At 35.7% G+C, this 23,569-nt stretch overlaps 1 protein-coding gene and 1 pseudogene across 1 annotated transcript; both read left to right on the top strand.

Annotated features, from left to right (window-relative positions):
• The first annotated feature begins 17,577 nt into the window (after nucleotides 1-17,577).
• LOC146165433 (uncharacterized) lies at nucleotides 17,578-22,659 on the top strand. Its single transcript, XM_083382641.1, has 4 exons — nucleotides 17,578-17,893; nucleotides 18,779-18,896; nucleotides 19,711-19,831; nucleotides 22,144-22,659. Exons 1-4 carry the CDS (start codon nucleotides 17,680-17,682, stop codon nucleotides 22,351-22,353), a joined length of 663 nt encoding a protein of 220 aa, XP_083238767.1. The 5' UTR covers nucleotides 17,578-17,679; the 3' UTR covers nucleotides 22,354-22,659.
• On the top strand, nucleotides 22,513-23,301 carry LOC146165432 (uncharacterized; annotated as a pseudogene).
• Nucleotides 23,302-23,569: the final 268 nt, after the last annotated feature.

Below are 23,569 nucleotides of genomic sequence, written 5' to 3'. Positions count from 1 at the left end.
AACCTACAAGCATAATTAATGCTCCGAAAAATGTAGCAAACTATTGTTTTACGTGCGAAAAATGAAATATATAAACAAATTAAAAAATTTAATATAAATAGACATAATTATAATGCAAGTCATAAAAGACTTAATGAATTTAGGTCAGGTTTAAGTTCAAGTCAAGTTATTCATCTGAAATATTAAGTCAAGTCAAGCTTATTCCGAAATTCTATCAGTCAAGTCATTTGAAAACAGACTTAAGGCCAGATTTACCTAAATCTCCTCCAAAACGCTTTGATATAGTTGGTTTTTTAACACAAAAGAGGATAACTGGTAACAAAGCACAATTTCATATTTTGCAGAAATCCATTTTCACCAAACTCCAAAGATAGTGTCGGCCTCGGTTGCACAAATTGCACGCATATACATCGGTGTTTATTTAGTTATTTAGTTTCGGTAAACCAAGAAATAATCAATTTACCGTATACATTTTCTACGAAACCATAATACTGTAGCTCATAGTAAGGATACCAAAGCCCATGCACAAGTAGGAACCATGTCGAACGTTTCGGGTACCTTTTTATTCGTATTTGAAAAGTTCAAAATGCTATACCAACTTTGGTATGGGATTTGCTATTCTTAACACATCTTATTACGACCTCCACCAATTATGCTCCGAACTATAGCTCGCCATTCACCCTAAAACACGGAATTTGGCAAAAAATACTTCATTATCAGTTAGTATATTGTGAATGTATTATGTTTATTATCAGTTAGTGCCCCAGTGTAAACTTCGCAAACTTGGCTGTATGTCTGCTTGCTATGCGAAAAGATTATTTCACAAAGTTTAAAAAAATCTGCGGCACACTAATTTTTTTTCTGGTTGAAAAAACAAAACAATGGCGTAGTGCGGAGCTCCGGCATTTAAAAAAAAAATAAGGGCCGGTTAACTGCATTGATTTACGCTCGGGGGCCGAATATACAATGTTATGTAGAACTGTATTAACAATATTAACTAGATTATAAACGAATGAAATAGAAATAAGTAGGCGACAAGACGAAAGTAGGATAAGCTGTACAAAATTGATGTTCAGTTAAAAATTTCATTAAAACTTAGTTTGAAATTGTATCCGACAATATTTGAACTGTAGGCAAATACGGAAATATGCTGGTAAAATTAACACTGCTGGCCAGATCTGGCCCGCGGCCGTAGTTTGGTGACCCTGGTACCATCTTGGACAACTAGACAATTCTAGTTTTCTAATTCAATGAATTAGATCGAAATGAGACTAAATATAATTCTAATCTAATTTGTGAATTGCTTGTGTGCTCAAATTCTAGTTCTAATCTAATTCGGATTTTACTAAAATGCTACTTTGTCCAACAGCATATTTAGTCTCTCAGTCAAAACAAAATATAATTAAAAACCAAGTCTGCCTTGTACAGCGCGGCACGTGGTTTTAGAATGACTGATTTACACAGCTAAGCTATTATGGAAACCAGCAAAAGTTAATAAATTCATATTGCCAAACCACTGTAGTTTAGGATTTTAATATAAGGCTCCAGTTTTCGATTTTAGGCTTGCAAGCAATTCAGGCCTAACTACTTTACACAACAGCTTCGTTATTTAAAAAGTCTCGTTTAATAATAGCACATTATATATTTTTTTTCAAACATTAACGCAAAATACAGTCTATCCCCTTAGGGAAGCAGCATAAGTCAAGAAATGACCTACTTCAAAAATCCAGTTCTCATTACACAGTTACACTACCAGTTTATTCATACTTGGCTAAATCTTTGTGAAAGACAAAACTAACACTCTACAGGTAAAATTATTTTCACGGTCACACATTTGAAGCCGCAGCAGCATCTAAAATAAATGCAGCCGGCCACAACACAACGGAGTTTTACAGCCTTTTGTAAACATAAAAGCTCGAATTGATCTTATTCTTTGCGTTGGCGAAGTGAACAAACTGCTGACAGTCGAGTCTCTCAATAACTCCGTCTTGCTCCAGCTTTGCCAGATTGCTGTCAAACACCACTTTGTACGATTCCGTGCTTTCGGCACGCGTTGTGAAAATCAGCAGTCCGCCTTTTCTGACTGCCTTGAGCATACCCTGAAGTCAGGAACACAGTTAAAAGTTGGAATCGCTAAGGCTGCTGGAAGTAATAAAGGGTCTTTAAATTGCAAGAAACTTTTATAATTACAACCTGTTTAATTTTTATTTACCACATGATAGCGACAAGGCAATAAGCAATTGGGGTGCCCAAGTAATGAAATGTAAACAATAGGTTCGCAGCCTACAAACTTTACTTGGCGAACAGCTGAATTCTGTAGAGGATTTAAGTTAAACATAACAATCAAGCGCAACAATCAAACGTAACAATCATAGTGCTCTAGAAATGTGGTATTTCCAACATAAACAAATCTAAAAGACATAATATTATATTATACGTTTAGTTTCTTTAAATTTTTTTAAACCACGGCAATAAAATATTCTGTTTGTCAGCATTTGCTGAGTAAAATTAAGAAAAATCATAATTTATTTTGATGAAAATGACTTGACTTGTTATGACAATCACTTGGACTGGGCTTGTCTTGCTGTTAGGCAAATCACTTAACTTGAACTTGAGTTAATTTAAAATAAATAGACTTAAACTTAAGTTAATTCTCGATGAATTGAACACCCATAGGTCCCCTCCCTAAAATCCTTGGTCTAATTTGCTAGTTGGGTAATGGGTAATCTCGACTTAATCAATACACCAAGGTTAGTATGGAGAACACATTAATAAAACAAATTACCGTGTTCAACAAATAGGGTGGGTCACTGCTGTACATCCGCCTATGATATTAGTGTTGTCATGATTTTGTAAGTCAAACACTTGACTTAAGTCACTGTTTTTAAATGACTTGAATTAAGTAATTTGAACAAATGATTTAACAATTTGCTTTCTATGTGTTGCGTTTATGTTGTTTTACTTGATATACGGACGATTTTAGCAGTTTTAATAGTTTAAAGTTCTATTATTATGACAAAGTAGACTTGCTGTAATTATGACTTGGCTGGGACTAGATTCATACTTGACTTGAACCGACCGACGTTATTTTTGAAATGACTTAACTGGGACTTAAGTTTAAAAAATTACTTATTTACATTTAAAAATTACTTATTTACAACACTGTTATGACCTCGCAGAATTCGAATTGAGAATCGTGTTTTTACCACAGTGTCATTTTATTTTATAAATGACTTAACTTTGGACTTTTTCGACATGAAATGTTTACAGCACTGCTTGATATAGCTTGTTAAACAGTTTTGACGAGTTACCTTTTTACCTACTAAGGATGCGGCGTGGCCAATCCCAGTTCTCGGACTCGACACGAGTACGGACTGGTTTTCTTCTCAGGATCAGCCGAGTAAAATAAATCGACCTAGCTGTCAATCAAATGTAATATATTCTGTTGCTGGACAAAAAATTCTGATGCAGTCATTTGTTTTCAAAGAAACGCGATAATACTTGTAACACACACTTGCTGCACAGTGCACACGTTCTTGTAGCTAAACTAAAGTTTGGATTTTTTTAAGAAGTTAGTAAAATGGTTGGTAATGGTTAGGTAACTCTTTCGGCAAAGAGCAGCATGGACGAATGAATTACATTTCTGTGTATATTTACATTAAACCATTAAAACTTTATGTTGCGTGACACAAATGTTTTAACCATTGATCGCAATTTTTGAAACGTCGCACAAGGCTTTAAAGCAGTGGTTCCAAAACTATTTGCGCATACGGCCAGGAAAAAAATAAAAAAATAGTCGCAGCACATTTTCGACGAAATAATACAAAGTCAACGGGGAAATGTATTAAAATGATTAGTTTTCTATTGTGCATTAAAGTTTCACATGCGAAGTTCTAACACGCTTGCTTTCTCGCACGTTAGGATACAAATATCTTATTTTTAAAAGTAAAACGTTGCGCGATTCACTTCAAAATCTCTTGCAGAACACAGTTTAAGAATCATTGATTTGAAACCTTTGTAGTGGATTGTATTTTGATTTGAATTTATCAGTACTATATTACAGGAGATAAGGTTTAGAACAAACATGACTTACGGCAGTTGAAAGGTACAGCCAGCAAAAGGCAATATTTTAAGTTTTCAAATCAATAGACAATCTATAATGAGAATGTTAGCATGGAGTTTTTCAATAATTAAAATGACTGCGACAAAGATCATAGCTGAACGTTGATTGTTCTATTGGGGAACCAATTATATAAATTGGCCATTTCAGTCATTCACCTTAATCGATGTTGCTGGAATGTGATTGGGTACGAACGAGCCGACGCAAAACATGACGTCATAACTTTCGTTTCCGACCGGTAAATTCCCCTCTTCGGTTACCAAGTGCCGGATTATGTTTCTATAAACAAAAGATAGCCATTATCAAGAAAGTATAAAACGCCGGTTCACACATAACTATTACGAAGTGGCTGTTAATGAAATATTCAACACATAGCCCGACTGATATTGACTACAAGCAAAAGCTATTTTTAAAGAGTACGCCTTGTACTTTATATTGTGGAACATTCAACGGAAAACTTCAACAATTAGTTGGTGATGAAATGGCTGCATATTAATATTCAATAAAACTGAGTAGTAATGTTCTTTAAATCCATAAAGCTAAAAGTGTAATTATGCTTTACGTACAAGCCGTAATTGTTGAATTGCTAGAATTGCTGTTAAAATGCCAAAGCCAATACAAGGACTGACAAAAATTTCAGCTTATTAGCGGCCGAACTTACGGTGTAAAAAATCTCGGCGCCCTAAGTTCGCACAGGTCTATTTGCCCTACTTGCTCAGCTCTTCAACGGGCAATAAACACCTAAGAATACGAATGGCCGCTAAAATTTACTCAACACAAACATTTTAGGAAGTGACTTTTGCCCTACTAGCTCAAGTTACGCATACATACAACAGTGATTGTGCAGTGAGTTAGCAATTTTCGCTCAGGTTTATAGAGTTCTTAAAGATTGCATCACTTTTTGATGTTGGTAGCTTTTGGGTTCAGGTGTGTTATGTTTAGTATTAGTAAATTAATATTTTATAGTTTTTAATTATTTTCCTGATTTTTGACCTGATTTATTTCAACTACTGTGTAACTACTCATACACCTACTTGTGACAATGCCTCAATTTGAGTTACTGCGTTGGCCGGGTAAATGCTCTCTTTCAAAAGTTAAACTTTGCCCTAATAAACGCCTGAGGATGCTTTTACAGATATAGAATGTTAACTACAACTGCTGAATGGCCAATCAGATGAACAAGTTCGTTTAACCCAGTGTTTTTTTCTTTCGTGGCCCATTTACGTTGCAAAAAAAAAAATTCTGTGGCCCAACAAATTTTTATGAGAAAAAAATGCAAAATATAGGTTTAGAACAAAACACAGCAGAACTTATTTCAAAACAAGTTATTTATTCAACCGTGGATACTTGTGGCTGAACAATAAATTTACATTCCTTTTTAAATCCTCCCCAAGTCATTAATTCTGTAAAATTAAATATAGTGACACAAATGAAACTAAATCTAGCTTTTTTAAATTGGTCTGTGGCCTACCTCAAATATTCTTCAGGCCCACCAGTGAGCCATGGCCCACTGGTCGAGAACCACTGGTTTAACCTGTATGCAATCGTGCGTCCACTATTTACAACAACACATGATCCCAAACTTAAACGCTTTTCATCACAAATTTGTTTATTTATTCTAAAAGTTTATTTAAACACAGTAAGTTTCTTAATCGATCGTCGTCCTAATAAACGTTGGAGGAGGCATATCGATTTAAAAAGTTAAATATCATGTTGAAGGACTAGCCTTAGAGCAGGGGTTCTTAAACTTGTTTCACTGCGGCCGCCAAAAATTTTTTTTAACCAAGCGTGGACCAGGGTCGGGAAAAAAATCCAAAATGACATCATAAATTGACGTCACAAAACAAATAGACTTTAAAAAACTGCTGATTTTGGTCCAAAAATGTGAAAGTGAATTGGAGTCTAAATAGGATTCAGTGCAAAACCGTTTTATTTTTAATCAAACAGTTTTCTTTAAAAAAAGATTACTTCTTAAATATACACTATTATTTTAAGTAGGCCTTCATGGACCCCCTAAAACTAGTTCGCGGACCCCTAAGGGGTCAATGGACCCCAGTTTAAGAACCCCTGCCTTAGAGGAAAACGTTTTGCTAATTGTTTTCTTATCAAAGCCCATACAGAAGTAGGTGTCATTTTGAACGTTTCGAATAACTCTTTATTCATTTTCAACATTTTTCAACATGATGTTGAAAATGAATAAAGAGTTATTCGAAACGTTCAAAATGATACCTACTTCTGTATGGGCTTTGATATTCTTATTACGTCTTACTAGAACCTCCAACCATTATGCTCCAAAGTTTTCTTATCGTTTCGCGTTTTTTCCTTTGTGCTTTTCCATACATTGTACTACAAGCGTTCAGTGTCATTCACCCTGACGAAGGCGGCTTACATAGGTTGCCGAAAGGTTGGTAAAGAATTACAATTACCAGAGGAGCTGTTTTGTGACTTTTATTACTATTTCAGGTAGCAACAGTTTAAATATTAAATATTATACATGAATGGGCAAACTCGCGAACAAGACTTTTTAGTTGTATTGAACCGTACATACACTATTACAACGAAACGCGGTTTCAGACTTTTTTTTATTTATAATAAATTTCTTATCTCTAGCTTGGTGATGGGTTGCAAAACCAAAAAGGTCGAGTAGATCGACATAATCTTGATTAAGATGTTTCGGTGCGAACTTGTATTATCTTCAGTTAATGTGACTGAGAACTACGCTCACAATAACTGAATATGATACAAGTTCGTATCGAAACGTCTTAATCAAGATGATGTCGATCTACTCGGCTGTCGATCTGTTTGGCTTTGCAATTCTTATCTTTATATAGTCAACAATCTTCCTTTCGATTACGCACCTGAATCCAAAGCTCTTTTTGCTGGCCACATAGAGCATTTCCATGTTGGCGTCCATGATGTCAATAACCCCCTGGTAATTGGCCAAATCGCGCAGCATTTTGCCTCCAGTTCCGGTTCCTGTAACTACAAAGTATTAGCTTCGACTCCACGAATGTGTTGGTCTGTCGATGCTTAAATGAATATTTTTGCCTATTGTGGTCGGATGCTGCTTGACACCGCTTAATCGACCCATTATTTTAATATCTATCCCATCCGATCACTGAGAAACATAATCCATTAACACGCCCAAGAATAAAAATAACCACGATCAGTTTGATCAAATATAATGTTTAACGACAATTTCAAGGATCTTACTACAGTTTTTTTGTTTATTTTGTAAATGATTTTGACAAATCTAGACCTGACGTTGTAAATCTTGACAGAACTTTGACATTCTTTGCTAAGTCGAAAAATATTTGCCCTACTCTTTACGTGTATACATTGATAATCATTTTTACAACCATCAAAACTCACCGGCTCCTACGTCCAATATGGCGTTCACTTTCAAGCCGTTGACGTTCTTAATAAGCAATTCCACGCTTCTTTGAGCCAGGTTGAAGCCCAGCTTGGATACATCTTCATCGTAGTTAGCGCTCCAAGCGTCATACGACTTCTGTGATTCTTCCACGCTGTCGCCGTATACCACTGTGTCCACCACCTTCATAATCTCATCTTGGCCTTTCGACATTTTCGTTTAATTACTAGGCTGCAACTGTTTTTCAATGATGGGCTCTGTTTAATTAAGACGATTTTTTTAAGTTCGCTAATTTTTTTTAGGTTTAAAAGATTTTTGGAAACAGATGGATTCGGGCGGGGGGCTTTCGTAAAACTATTTATTTTGTTAAGTTTATCAGCATACCAGCAATAATCGTTTTATGTGGCTCTTACAGGTTTCTTTTTCGATCTTTGTATATTGCATTGCCGTAGCGCTATTAATGTAAGAGAGGTATTTTAACAAAATATAGATAAACTTAGTATGAATAAATGCAGTCAGTCGCTTTGTGCTTTTTAATCCACAAACATAACACAGAAAGCAACAATAGACGTATGTTTGTTTTGTCAATAGCTGAGTATCACAAAATTATTTTCCCGTAGTTGGGACTGGTTTGTCTAAATTTAGATAATTTTTCTTCTATGGACAGTTGGACACCTTTAATTTATGGAATCGCGGTAACGATATATTTTGATTTAGAAAGAAATAATTAATGTTTGTGCAAATGATAACCTATTTAATAATTCTGGTTATGTATCACCAGTGATTATACTACAACTAAGTGAGAAAGTTAATTAGTTAGTCGAAATGTAACAAAATAAATTTAAATCTAAAAGGATTTTATCCAATGATCCGACTTGAATATTTTTATCAAAGTAAGGCCGTATGTTAAAATTAACATAAGTAAAAATCAAGGCTTAAAAACCTGGGAAATAATACAGGATCGGGTTATTGCATAAGGAATAAATATTTCGCCTAAAACGACGCCAAGTTACTAAATTTGAAAGACTGGACTTTTATTTTACGCGGGTTTTTATACTTTTATCTGGTGGTTAAAGCAGAAAACCGGAGGCCAATGGTTTCGGATTCCGCAAAGATACAATCGTGTTACATATATTTATTAAACCAATCACCTTACTATTAGTATGTTTGCCCGTTTCAGGCGAAAATCGAAAAAAGTTTCATTGCAGGAGTTGAACAGATACTGAAAGGAAGTTGGTCCGGTACTTATTTGATTTATCTGGCGTTTCGGCATCTATACAGGTGACTTAGGCGAATGCAACAACACCACGCCTAACACAACGAAAATAAAATGACACAAAAAGTTTCTCCTATTGGTCGTAGTGTTATTCCATCCCTGATAAAGGCAGGCGGCGTATATAGGAGTCGGGTAAAACAAGTTGGTACCGGACAAACTTATTTTCAGTATATACAATGCCTGGTAGCAACAGCATACTCAGTTGAACAAAATCTCTGGCGCGAGCTTCATGCCCAGACGTTTAGCAACCCGTGGGCGGCAGACCAGATTTCTCAAGTAGGAATTGCCCTAGGATCGAAAAACCGTCTTTTATAGCCTCCGTCTCGATTGAACCCTGGTTGGGTTCGTGTACACCCTTACGCAACACACGTGCGCCAAGGGCAAATGTGGCAGCTGAAACCAAACAACAGTCGTCTGGTGACGATCAAACGAGAAAACGGAAAATTTTGCGCACGCGCGAACCCCGTGTTCCAACGCGTGGTGGTGCTCTGTGCCTGTGCGCGTGTGTTAAGAGTGGGGGGGAATTCGTCTGTGCCCGGACTGGGGTTCAGCTGTACATTTTCGCACGGGTGGAAAACAACGTGTATTTTTTGCTTCAATTTTTTACCTTTGTTTGCCAAAATGATGCTGTTAACATACGTATTTACATTACATAAGAGTATAAGAGTCATTTGGACATTCTCAATTAGACTGGTTTTTAGCTGCACATTTTTGCACGGGTCCGCTTGAAAACAACATGTATTTTTTGTTTCACCCCCCTTCGCCTTCTACCCAAAAAAACAAATCTCGATTCGCTCTTATAAAAGTGGAAGCCTAACTATAGTGAGAAATAATCAAGGAAAAAAATGGCCAAAAACTCAAGCTAAATGCCCTATAGCAGCAAAGTATGTTCGACTTGAAGATAAGTGGTCATAATCAGAAGAATGTTAAAGGGGCTTTTCAAAGGCGATACCGTTGGTAGGGTTACAAACTCAGTTTTAAACACATATTCTTTTTAGGCCTGGATGTTTTTTACCAGCCGTTGTCGCGTTAACGCTGTATTGGTATTGTTTTGTGTGGGCCAAGATTTTACAGTAATCTGGGCAAATGCTCTGTTGTAACCTAACAAAGATTGGTGAGATATGACTATGTAATTTTTTGTTTTGTGCAATTTTTTGCGGAGATGCTTGCCAAACTTAGAGAGGGGGTTTTACCGTTCGGTGAAAGTTGTGACGTCACGTTTTGCGACAGGCGGTTTGTACCCAATCCCACTTTAGCAACAAGGATTAAATAAAGCTGGTGGCACTTTTAATAAAGTCTTGCAAAAAAACGCCGCATCGTCTATATTCTTGGCTTACGTTTTATATCATATGTCGAATGTAAATGGAAAGTTTGAATTTGTTTGAAGTGATATGACATTAAAGTTTATCAAAAACTGCACTTCTGGTATTTGCAATCGTCGACCAACCTTTCAGCAACCTATATTCAAGTCGCCTTGTTCAGGTTGAATGACACCGAACGCTTGTAACGGTTGCAGAAACTTTGGTTAACAATTACAATTACCAGAAGAGCAGTTTTTGATTAATATTATTGCTTGGTAGCAACCGTTTTTATATGACATTTAAGTAATGCTCGTATAGGCGAGACGATTACAAACACATCCTTATTTGCACACGCGTTCCCATTTTACACAAACTGACGTCATGTTTGTTGAACGCCTATATAGCCCACTGTATAGAAGTCTTTTCAAACAGTCTCGAATCCGGGTTTCCTGCTCATAAATATGTGTTTAAACGTTTTCTAATATTTTTTACACCGGTGCCGATCCGATACCTAACTATAATGTTAATTCCATCCATGATTTCCAATTCACAATTAAAAAGGTAAATTTATATTTATATAACTGCAGGGAACTAAACTTTTTAACGCACGCTAAAGCAATTTCTGGTCTAATAGCCTACAAAAAAAACATTTAAACCAGGGGTTCTTAAACTGGGGTCCGCGAACTGGTTTTAAGGGGTCCATGAAGGCCTACTTGAAATATTAGTGTATATTTAAGAAGTAGTCTTTTTTTAAATAAAACAGTTTGTATAAAATTAAAACGGTTTTGCACTGAATCCTATATAGACTGCATTTCTCTTTCATATTTTCGACCGAAATCAGCAGAAGTATATTTGTACACTGACGTCAATTGATGACGTCATTTTGGAACACACCGAGGCAAAAACAATTTTAGGGGTCCGCGGTAAAACACGTTCCCCTGATTTAAACGGTTTAATTTCATCAATTTTGCATATTTAAGCTTAGAAATGACGTTTTGTATGGGATCGGATAGGGATACTTTTTATCCAAAATCGGTTTAGGAATAAAATTAAGATTGAATTTGATCTATCCTTGACGTTGATTACTATGCGACCTAACCGCATTCTGGACCATAAAATTATTTCTCACTAAAAGTCAGAAAAAAGAATACCAGAGAAAATAGAATAGAACTTTTTTTCTTCTTCAGAGAAGATGCTGTGAAAAAATACTTCAAAAAAAGCTTGCAATGATTTCAGCAAAATGTGAACATAAAATATCTAAAATTAGACCATTTTGTTTTAAATATCTCCTATTAGGCTTACCTAAAATGTTTTACGCAATCAAAGGGTTAAATTGCTTATTCAATAAGGAAACAACAATATATGAATAGAATTGTTAAAAAACGAATTCACCCGGGTTAGCTTCACATGCTGTTTAATGATGTCAAAAAAACGTTACGCTTTTTAATATTCATGTTTTAGCCGTCTAAAGTAGACCAAACGGAATTTTTAACAACAAAGATGTCAAAAAAGCGTTACAGGGGCGTCTAAATTTAGACATTTTCTTGTATTTTACACTAAACGCTTTTTAATATTCATGTTTTAGCCGTTTAAAGCAGACCAAATGGAATATTTGTTTAATCATAAAGATGTCAGAAAAGCATTACAGGTGGGTATAAATGTAGACCTTCATTTGTATTTTACACAAAAAGCTTTTTAATATTTCTGTTTTAGCCGTTTAAAGCAGACAAAACAAAATATTTGTAACCATAAGGATGTCAAAAAAACGTTATAGGTGCGCATAAATTTAAACCTTTGTTTGTATTTTACACTAAACGCTTTTTAATATTCATGTTTTAGTCGTTTAAAGCAGACCATAACGGGATTATTTTCAATCATAAAGAATGCTATGACAACTACATAGGCTTGAAAAAGGGCCAAACTATTATGCGTTTGTTCTACATTGAATACAACGTATCGCATATATTTGCTTTATGAACATTCCTGTACTGTATTTTAAAAGCTGGTGTGGCTAAAAGTTTTAATCTTGGCTCATTAGTGCATCGCAGGGCCACCAAGATGTTTTGCCAATGTAAAACAAAGTAACGTAATATTTTTTTGCGATATGCGTCATTAGACTGGCTTTTAAAATGTGCGCACAAGTTCGCTCGAGAACAACAGGTGTTTTAAAAATAATTGAAACAGTTTGCATGCTCCAAACCTAAAAAATTTTTTATATTCTCCCTTCTTTGTAGTGATTAACGCCGGGCCGGATTAACGATTAGGCTAATGAGGCTATACCCTTAGGCCCTGGAAATTCGCCTCTAATTTTTTTTATTTAATAGTTGCAATTCAATACAGTTGCTGCGTGACCGGCGTCTATTGACACCATTAATGAGCAATTTCTGCGAATTAGGTTAAGCGACGCCGCACATTGTTGTATTACCAATCAACATTAAATTATTGTCATTCTATTTTTTTTTTCAGATAGCAGATTTAATTGAATATGTTATGCCAGTGGTCGGCAAACTTTTTTGTTGCGGCCCAATACTCTTTTCTGGGCTATTGAAGGCCCACTACGTAAAACTACTATGAGGAGGTGGCGGATTTACGATATTTGATTTTAAGGTGAAATATAATACGGCGCCTTGGTGCCCAAAACACTGCCATATCATAATATAAAACATAGCCTATTATAAAACGAAGAATATTAAGCGCGAAACATTCAAAGCTGAGCCAATTTAAAAATTCTATGCCACACCAACTTTTAAATTAAAGTGCAATGAATGTACGGCTATCACGCGGCCCACAAATACATTATAACACTAAGCTTATTCAAAAGTAACTCGCGGCCACATTTGGGCTGCGGCCCACAGTTTGCCGACCACTGTGTTTATCCCTTTGCAAGCCTAGTTAGAATGGCAATTGTAATTGTGATTTAGTTGCCAGGTTAGTTATAGCAGTGGTTCTCAAAAGCAGTGGTTCTCCAATATATTTGGCGGACCGACAGGAAAGTTAACGCGAACCGGCCGTTGAGAACCACGGAGTTGTTTTTTAAATTAGGTCTAGGGCTCTAGAGTTATGAATGCCCTTCTCTAATAAATTAGGCCCTTCTCGATAAACCGCCTTAGGCGCAAAGTATCCTTAATCTGGCCCTGGTTTTAGGTAGTGGGCCTTCACTAGTTCTGAAAACAGTAGTTTAGGCCGCGACAAAAAAGTTGGCCAACCACTAAATCATAGCAAACGTTTAAGCCAGCGGTCGACAAACTGTAATTTGAGCTATTTTAGTGGGCCACGGGCAATTTTGTATTTCCTCAGTTTTCTCATGTAGGTTATGGGCCGCGTGAAAAGGTTATGTTTTTGCCCATGCATTATATGAACACCAGGCTTTCTATTAAAAACAAAAAAAACGCGATTTTTAGTTGCGCTATGCGCCATTAGACTGGGTTCAGCCCACTATTCGGGCAAGAATTTCATTCAACAGGTGGTTTTAGGATTAATGTTTTATTGCGAAACTTTGTGGCTTTATTTTTGTAAACAGCAGAACACTCTAGCTAAGCTAGCAATTCAGGTCAGACGCTATTGAAACATTTAAATAAGATATACTGACGAAGCCTTTGCTGGCTAAATATATATACATGTTTTAATATATTTTAATGGTGCGTGATCTGAATTGCTAGCTTTGCTATCCCACTGTTTTCTTGTTAAAGTAGTCTGCTGTAACTGATCAGGAATTAACGTCGACATTATCTTGCAAGGTTCAGAGTGATTTCCATTATTACGTATTCAGTGCTACATTCAATCTGTAAAATGTCATTCCCAAGCAATTATAATGCACCTTGCTAAAAACTAATTTATTCCTTAAATTTAACATTGTATTTTAAAGGGCCAGTTTAACAATGAATTTTAGCTGCAACTAAACATCAAACTGACTTCACATTAAACAAAATTCACTGTAAACAACACTGGTAGTTTTAAAGGAGCCCTATTAACCAGTTTCTTGGCAAAGGTTTGCGTATTTCCTATGTTTCAGAAGTCTACATATTACGCAGCTCAAACAAAAATATAAGGGCCTGGCATTAAGACGGCAATTTCTATTTGGGCCTTTATTTATACACAGGTAGGCTTCGTAGCAAAATTATAATACGACTACCTGCGCGCACTTTATCCTGTATATATAAAAAATTAAACAGTCGTTTCTGCCTAAAACAAGAAAAAGCAGGATATTTTGAAAAAATAAGGATATTTTGATAAAATAAGGATATTTTGAAAAGGGGGATATTTCGTGGCGCAATTTAACCGAAATTTTACGAATTGTAGCTTCGGCGTCAGGCAGACGGGTTAGAATACTGTTAGCAGCAGTAATACTGTGCGTTCCTTGGTAGTGACATCTACTAGTCGACCGACTGTTTTACAGCGTACAAAGATAGGCGACTAGGCGTATTTGTAATTAAATTTCCTAGAAATCAGCCAGAATAGTAGACCGTTTGTGCAGCAAACAGCATTTCATTACCACTATAGCAGTGGTTCTTAACCAGGGTTCAATCGAACCCTTGGGGTTCAACACAGCTGTTTCAAGAGTTCGGCGAGAACGACCTCTGAAACATAAATGCTGTAATTTTAAGCTACGTTGGAATATGTCCCAAGGTGTCACGCAGCGTTATAAATTGAAAGTTTGGCCAATTCAACCTATATAAATGCAAGTTTATAATTTAAATATGACCAGTTTCAGCTGCTAGGAGGAAGAAACGAATACTGAGCAAAAATTTGGTGTTCGACGAACGCTTGTATGATAACATAGGGGTTCTACAGGTTACCAAAGGTTAAGAACCATTGCACTATAGAATTACCGGAGCGGTCATTTTGACAGTTTTTGATTTGTTTAATCGTTTATATCTTCGTTTAGGTAACTGTTAGAATTTTGAAACTTATTGACTGTCATTAAATCAAGGTCACATTTTAGCATGTAATCCTTAGTTTATTGGAATAGCCACAGTATGAGGTAGGAAGCGATTTACCTCCAATTATTTTGACCGTAACGCAAATTCTAATTTCTCCACCATTAAATTCGTCGTGCTATTGTTTCAAATAAAACAACCATGGAATAATTGCAGCAGTAGCAGGTATCAGTTCTAGTTCCTAATTTTTAGTCAACAATTCATCAAAATTCGACGGTTGGCGAAAGTAGGAAGTGGAAGTAATGCCAAACGACCGTGAACAATCAACAAAACTAACTGCAAAAATGTCTATTGGATGCTGTGTATTAGTTTGCGGAAAATGTGTACAAGTTGTGTGAAAGTTATGCGGATTTCTCAGTACGCTGATTCGGGAGGTGTAAGGGTTAGTAGTGAACACAAAACTGCGTTGAGTTTCTTGCTTATGGCTCATACAACTTTGAACTTCGTTGCTAAAATGGCCCCAATTCAATATTAGTTTGACAATTTTGTGGGGTTAGTTTTGACGATGATATTGAATGTCAGGTTTACCGTACAAAGTAAAAAGAATTAATCTATCTGCTTTTAATTTGTAATGGTATATTGAAATTCATTTACTACCAGGTCATTCTTGTTTTATATTATTGAAAGCTGTTTAATATTTTCGCTTTTTTTTGTCCACAGCCTACAGCTGTGTTGATTCAGAACCCTACAAAGAGCAATTCGCCCAATTATGTAGTTAATGCATTTATTCAATTATCTATTTAATGCATTTTTTTCATTTGGGCAAATCTATATTGCCTTTGTAATATAGCCATTACATCATGTGGAACACTAATCTAACTTGTTAAACAGTCTAAAGGCAAATATGCTCTTTAGCCCCTCGTGCTTAGTCTGTACATAGCTTCAGCTGCGCAGTACATAATGCTAATCCTTTTATGTGCCCATGTGCCAATTTTCTTGCAACGAAAAAGTTATGCAACTAGAAAATCAGACAAACGCGTTTTTTTCGTGTTGGTATTTTTCCTTTAGTTGCTTCACCGCACACCACTTATGACGTCACGGCGTAACTTGTGACGGTATATCTTTTTATTGTGCTTCCTAAGCAAACAAAAATGCGTTGACCCTCTCCTGGTTAAGGGTAATTTTTTTAAGTAATGGAATTTTCTGTAGCTATATGACCTTCCAATACAAGTGACCGGTGTCCACTGAGGTGTGACCACCCATAGCTTGCGGATCGACGCTTCGCTTTGGTTTCTACTCCATAGTATTTTACTTGACATGGCTTTATACTAGCAAAGTGGTTTTCAACCGGGGTGCCATTTCTAATGCTTGAGAGTGCCCAGAGATAGTTAGGAATGTTTAGGAATCTTTTTCTCCTAAAACTGTTTGTCTAAGATTAGAGTGGAATACATAAAATTATAACTTTCTATGTAGTGTAGAGATGGTGTATGTTGTTCCAGTTCCGTTTATTGTGACATTCTAGTAAATTAACTACGGAAAAAGATTTTAGGTGTGCCGCAATCTATTTATTATCTCTTATGAGGTGGCACAAGCCATAAAAGGCTGAGAGCTACTGTACCTAAACCACCGTGTTACGTTATCGTATTTTTAGAGATTTGTGAATACACTTAACGAGCAATTTCAACTGAGTGAAGGGACTCTGTCGAGAGCTCAACAAGACGTTAAGAACAGGTATTTTAGCGGCCTACTCCTTGGAGTCAATCGTATATTACTTAAAAATGCATTTCTCATTTAGCAGAAATATGTGTTAAAGTGTTGAGGTCCAGATGGAGTTATTATTGCGCTTGTGATTGCGCTATTCTTAACCTATAGCCTTAACATACCATCCGTGTTTGTGTCAGCCATTTTGAATGCCTACATGAGCATAATAACTTGTATAATAGGCCTTCGTTTGATATCATTTTACCAGAGTAGGCAGACATTTAGTTAAACAGGGCACACATATAACATTAGAACTTACGTTAATGTTAAAAGTAATAAAACTAAAACGTTATAAACGCGTAAGAGACATAGGCAGCCATTGGCCTTCGCCTAAGGGCCAGTGCCTTACCTACCTGTAGCAAACCCGAAACGCTGAAGTGGTGTGCCGCGAATTTTGCCTGTTGTTTTTGTGCTCCATGAGCTGCGATACACCGATTTAGGCTAATGCCCTCTTATCAAGCTGGGGCAGTGCTTATCCATCGGGGTGTCGCGGCACCCTGGTGTGCTATTTCTAATGCTCAAGGGTATCGATAGGTATTTTTAGAATTTTTAGAATTTCTTTTTTGCTTAATTGGTAAGCTTCTTTGAAGCATATTGGTTGGAGTTTGTAGTAAGACGTTATAGAAATATCAAAGCCCATACAAAATCACGTATCATTTTGAACGTTTTCGGAAAACTCTATAACGAAACGTTCGAAATGATACCTACTTTGGTATGTGCTTTGGTAAGCTTCTTGATACAACTATATTTATGTACGAATAGCGGCCATATTACCAAATGACATTTTCCTTCCTGTTTTAGGTTCATGTGTTGTTCCAGTTCTATTCACAGTGACAGTTTAGTGGAATACTGAACTGATATTCTGATATTCCAGTGGTGTGCCGAAATTCTACTCATTATTTTTGAGGGGTGCCGTAAGCCAGAAAAAGGTTGAGAACCACTGAGTAAGGACTACCGACGAAACTGACGCAATGGGCAGTGAAGTAGAATGTGCCCTGAAAGCGGTGGAAACCGTTCTAGAAGGCAAAACAGCCGGCGAATGTCAGCGCGTGTACGACGCCTGGTGCAAAGACTACGATAAAGACTTGACTACGCTGGGTGCAAATTTGCACTTGTACGCGGTCGAATGTTTCAGCAAGTATTCCGGTAACATCAAGGTCGATTCTGTGCTGGACGTGGGATCCGGTAAGTGTCTAGGTTTGCATTGTTGTGAACAAGTCGTTTCAAAATGACTACGTTTAAATTGTGTCCTGTTATGTGCAAGGTATGTCATCTATCAATGTAAATATGCCGAAAATGCCCCGACTATGTTACGCTTTTTCGCAATGTTATCCTCTGTGCGAACTTCCTAAAAACATTCGGCTTTAAAAAGGGGAAGTATGACAATACACAAAAGTAAATGGTCTTAGGTGCCTAAAAGCTTTCCTACTGTAGTTAGTGTTCTTTCGGTTTTTTATGTCATTTTTTTTTAAAGTTAAATTAAAAAAATGACTTAATGTTGTTTTATAAATGACTAAATGACTTGACTTGGACTTATGGCATATTTGTTTTTTAGCTTGTGAAGGTTTTGTATTAAATGTTGGCGTTAAGCTTTTTTTCTGGGTAAAATGCCGTTTTTTGTTTTTTACGTTTGTAAATACGAAAACTCTTGTGGAGAAATCTTTTGAATTGTCGTGACATAATGCCTCTTTCTGCAATACATTTATAAATACCCCTATATATATATTTAAAAATACCCATAGCCTATATATAATGCTTATAATAAAGGCCGATTAGCATATAAATGCGTATACATATATAACATATACAGAGTGGGCAAAAAGTAGGTTTACAGTTATAAAATGCAGGGTTTTGGTCTAAACGTAAATTTATGGTTTTGGGGTTCTTCTTATACACCTTGTTCTTTACAACACCCCCGAAAAAGAAATCCATTGGTGTCAGGTCAGGTGAGCGTGGTGGCCATTTCATGCCTAAAAAACTTAATAACTGTACGCCTACTTTTGGCCCACCCTGTATGTATGTTGACCTGCGAATTAATTTATTGCTAAGAAAATACCGTTTTTTGTTAAGGTACTGGTACTATTGGTGCTGCGTTGCGGGAGTCGACCAATTACCAAGGGAATATCGACATTATGGACGCCAACATGGAAATGCTTTATGTAGCAAGCAAGAAGAATCTCAACTTTAGGTACTCAGCCGTAAATAGTGAAACATTTAGCTGTATTTAAATTCCGATACTGTCATTTTAAACCTCGTTCGTTGCGGCAGTGTTACAATGACTTGACGCACTAAAGTCACTGATTTAAAATGGTTTGGATTACTTAGTTTTGGGTACAAATGACTTAACTTTACTTACGTCCATTGGACAAGTGTCTTGACTTGATTTTGTGTTTTAAGACAAATAACTTTACTTAAAATGATTTTATTTCATGGTGCTTTTTCGTACAATTTTAAAAAGGTTTTCACATAAAACCGTTTGACTGTTATATGTTGCGTTTACGTTATTTTTAGTTAAGTTATTTCTCATAATCGGACGAGTTTAACAACTTCAATGGTTTAAGGTTTAGTTTTTTTCTTTTTCAATCTAACCATAGCTTTTTGATTTGAAGTTTTTTGACATAAAAAGCAGCCAGAACCACAAGGACTTGACTTGGAATTGACTTGCTATATTTTTGACTTGACTGTGACTAGGCTTGTTATTTAATAAAATAAAACTACTAAATAACAGAGAAGAGTGGTTTTCAGCTTTGCAATAGCTGGAATTTTTAACGTTAATTTTAATGAAAGTTATGCGGCTGTTTTAGTTTGTTTTTTTTCATTACTGAATTTATTGGCAAAGGGCTGATTGAAACCCATTGGGTTATATTTTCTTGGAACTTTTTGTTCTGTATTTAACCCTTCAAAACCGTCAATAAATTTTAATGACGCTATGTCGCGAGATATTTTGGCTTCACAGGCTTGACACTTTTGCGCAGGAATTTTTGTTTTGCATTTCTCTTCAGAAACATAATCCGTCACACGGTGGAAGAAGACGGAAAGTTAGTGGTGCGTGACGACAGCTATGACGTCATGTTCTGCATCGGTTCTTTTGTGGCCAACCACATTCCGGCGACTTCAGTTAAGGTGTGTTATTTAATAAGCCAAAGGTTTTTTCCCTTTTCAGCAGCTTTCTTAAGTTATATAATACCGCCCTTGTGAGTATGGGATCGCCTAAGTTTAAATTACGTTTTTAAATTACGTTTTTTTATGAACTATTTTCTCAAAGAGAAATATGGTAATAACAGGCAATGGAGTTAACTTACCAAAAAAATATAAAAATTAGTTATATTTGTTTTGTTGATTGAACATTTTTACTGGATCTAATGTTAAAAATTAACATAAGAGCGACAAATATTTTTTACGTCAAATCTTTTTCCCTATGTAACAAAAATCTGACTTAAGAGTTATAGTTTTGTTTAAAGCCAAGCAACTTTTTCACTAAATGAATACTCGCTTTTTATCGCTGACCTAACGCTAAATAGTAAGTATGCAGTAAAATTGCCTTAACGTGGTTCGAACGAGGCAAGAAAAAATGTTTGGGGTCCGCGGTAAAAAAAAGTTTAAGAACCCCTGGGCTACATCCTTGTCTTAGCTTGTTTGATTGGACGCCCACAACAGTTTCTTACCAACAGTCTTTTACTACTTTGGTGGCAATTGTCTTAATTTTAACAAAGCTAAACGAATTTGTTAAGCTCAACTTTTTTACTGTAAATTCCAGTGTTGCATAACTCAAGTCATTGACTTGACTTAAGAGCACTTAAGCCACTGTTTTTAAATGACTTGACTTGACTTAAGTCCTTTGATCAAAATGACTTGACTTGGACTTAAGTCATTTTTGTCAAAATAATTTATTTTTGTCAAATAATTTGGGAGTAAATTAAGTGTTTTTCATTTAAATTTATCTCAAGTTTTGCGCATTAAACACTCTTATTGCTGTATATTGCGTTTGTGGGTTTTTTAATTAAATTTTTGCTCATAATCGGACGAGTTTACCAATTTTAATAGTTTAACAATTTACTTTTATGTCAATGACATGACTTGAAATTGACTTGCTCTCATAATGACTTGACTGGGACTTGACTTGTTATTTTTGCAAAAGACTTGGACTTAAGTTATTTCAAAATGACTTGTTTACAACACTGGTAAATCCTATTGCTTTTATTACTGGTAAATATTGTTTAATTAATTGCAACAATGCTGCCTAACACTTAGTAATGTTCTGCGACCATCCCAATAAGATGCCACATTTTCTCTTTCTGCAATGCTGCAAACGTCGTTTAAAAATAAAAAAAATCCCTTTCAATAAGTTTGCACATTGACAGAAATCTCAGTCAAATTATACCTTAAGTCAAAGTTAAATAGTTTTCAACAAATTGCAAGTGAAGCCACGGTCCAACTTATTGTCAAAGCAATACAAATTAAAGTGAAAGTCGTTGGCATCGAAAATAATTGTAAAACTTATTTGTAAACACGCACTATCCCAACCAATTTATCGCAAGGCAAACACCTTAAACCAGTGTTTCTTAATCAGGTGAATGGTTCACCCCAGGGTGAATAAAATTTTTGCAGGGGTGAACCAACCAAAACAGGTGAATAATGGTGAACCGTCAGAAATGGATGATAGCTTAAAAGCAGGGCGGATATTCCGGGTGCTGTTATATATAGACGAGATAGATAGATGTCATGAGACAAGGGTGAATGAAATCTGTGATAGATGCTAGGGGTGAACAAAACTAAAAAACGTTTAAGAAGCACTGCCTTAAACCAAAACAAATAGAGCGTAAACACTTGCTACGTTTAATGAAAGACACACACACATATGTGTTTAATTACAACTGTGATCTAGCCCCTCGGAAGCTGCTTTATGACCAACGATTACGGCTTCCGTATCAATAGGGGGAAATGTGAAGTTGCTTGAACTAACAGAATGTGCGGGTATTGGCGTATGGTTGTTTCTCGACTCGCTCCTCTCTGAGCCCGCATAGCTCAGTTGGTAGAGCGACGGTCCCGGCTTGACCGGAGGTCGTGAGTTCGAACCTCACTGCAGGCCAGTTGTTTTTCTGGCTTGCTCTGCTTGCATCATAGGTCGACAGATTCGGCGAGTCTGCGATGGCTTTTCGGTGTACTTGCTATGTTTCGTGATTGACTTAATCTTTGTAAATGGCCGTTTTTGTCTACTATGAAGACAAACTGTATTAAATTCCCGACAAGCTTTCGCACAGCCGTGCTTTATCATGTCAACGTAGAAATAAAAAACAAGTTAACGTTTTTAGGTTTAATCTTAAACGCAACGCAAAAACGTCGCAGTTTTTACTGCACTTGATAACCATCACATTTACGACAAAAAACCTGGTGTACCAGCTCCAGAGTGGGAATAAACCACGCTTTGCATTAAGGGTATGCTGAAAGCTGTAAGGAGCGGCGGACTGCTTATATTTTCAACAAGATGCAAAAACGAAGATTCGTACAAGGTCAAATTTGATCAGCACCTTGCTCAACTGGAGAAAAATGGATATATAGAGCGTCTTGGAATCCACGAATACGTTCACTTTACTAACACCGAGGACAAGTTTAACTCTGTCATATTGGTTTACAAACGGCTGTGATATCTTGTTTTTTATTTGTAAAATGTTTTAGATAAAGCAGTGGTTCCCAACTATATATAGTACACTCGAATACGTTTTATTTTTAGTTAAACTATTTTGTTTGAAAAAAGATTGCTTTATAAATAAAGACTAATATTTGAATTAGGCCTTAATCGCTTAATGGTTAACGTACCCCCAAGGGGTCCATCGACCCCAGTTTAAAAAAGAATTATCTGGTGTTAAAAAAGCATTATCTGGTGTTAAAAAAGCATTATCTGATGTTAAAAAAGCATTATCTGATATTAAAAAAGCATTATCTGATGTCAAAAAAGCATTATCTGATGTTAAAAAAAAATTATCTGATGTTAAAAAAGTATTATCTGATGTCAAAAAAGGATTATCTGATATTAAAAAAGCATTATCTGATGTTAAAAAAGCATTATCTGATGTTAAAAACGAATTATCTGATGTTAAAAAAGTATTATCTGATGTTAAAAAAGGATTATCTGATATTAAAAAAGCATTATCTGATGTTAAAAAAGCATTATCTGATGTTAAAAAAGCATTATCTGATGTTAAAAAAGAATTATCTGATGTTAAAAAAAAATTATCTGATGTTGAAAAAGCATTATCTGATGTTAAAAAAGGATTATCTGATGTTAAAAAAGCATTATCTGATGTTAAAAACAATCATCTGATGTTAAAAAAGCATTATCTGATGTTAAAAAAGCATTATCTGATGTTAAAAAACAATCATCTGATGTTAAATAAGCATTATCTGATGTTAAAAAAGCATTATCTGATGTTGAAAAAGCATTATCTGATGTTAAAAAAGAATTATCTGATATTAAAAAAGCATTATCTGATGTTGAAAAAGCATTATCTGATGTTGAAAAAGCATTATCTGATGTTAAAAAAGCATTATCTGATGTTAAATAGGCATTATCTGATGTTAAAAAAGAATTATAGGTGCGTATAAATTTCGCGTGGACCACCGTCGGCAAGACATTTAAAAAAATGACGTGATAAATTGACGTCACAGTCAAATTGATGTCAGAAATATGCAGATTTTTTTATAAATCTACGTGACAATACAAATAGACTTTCAGAAATATGCTGATGATTTAGGTAAAATGGAGTCTAAATGCATTCATTGCTAAAACGTTATTACAACACTGTAAATAAGTTCTTGGTTATAGGAGGTCACAAAATCATGTGAATCGAATGCACCCTTTCT

The sequence above is a fragment of the Ascidiella aspersa genome, chromosome 2, assembly GCF_963924565.1.
Source record: "Ascidiella aspersa chromosome 2, kaAscAspe10.2, whole genome shotgun sequence".
NCBI classification, from domain to species: Eukaryota; Metazoa; Chordata; class Ascidiacea; order Phlebobranchia; family Ascidiidae; genus Ascidiella; species Ascidiella aspersa.
Note: the sequence above shows the minus strand (reverse complement) of the source record. Positions and strands in the feature narration are given on the sequence as shown.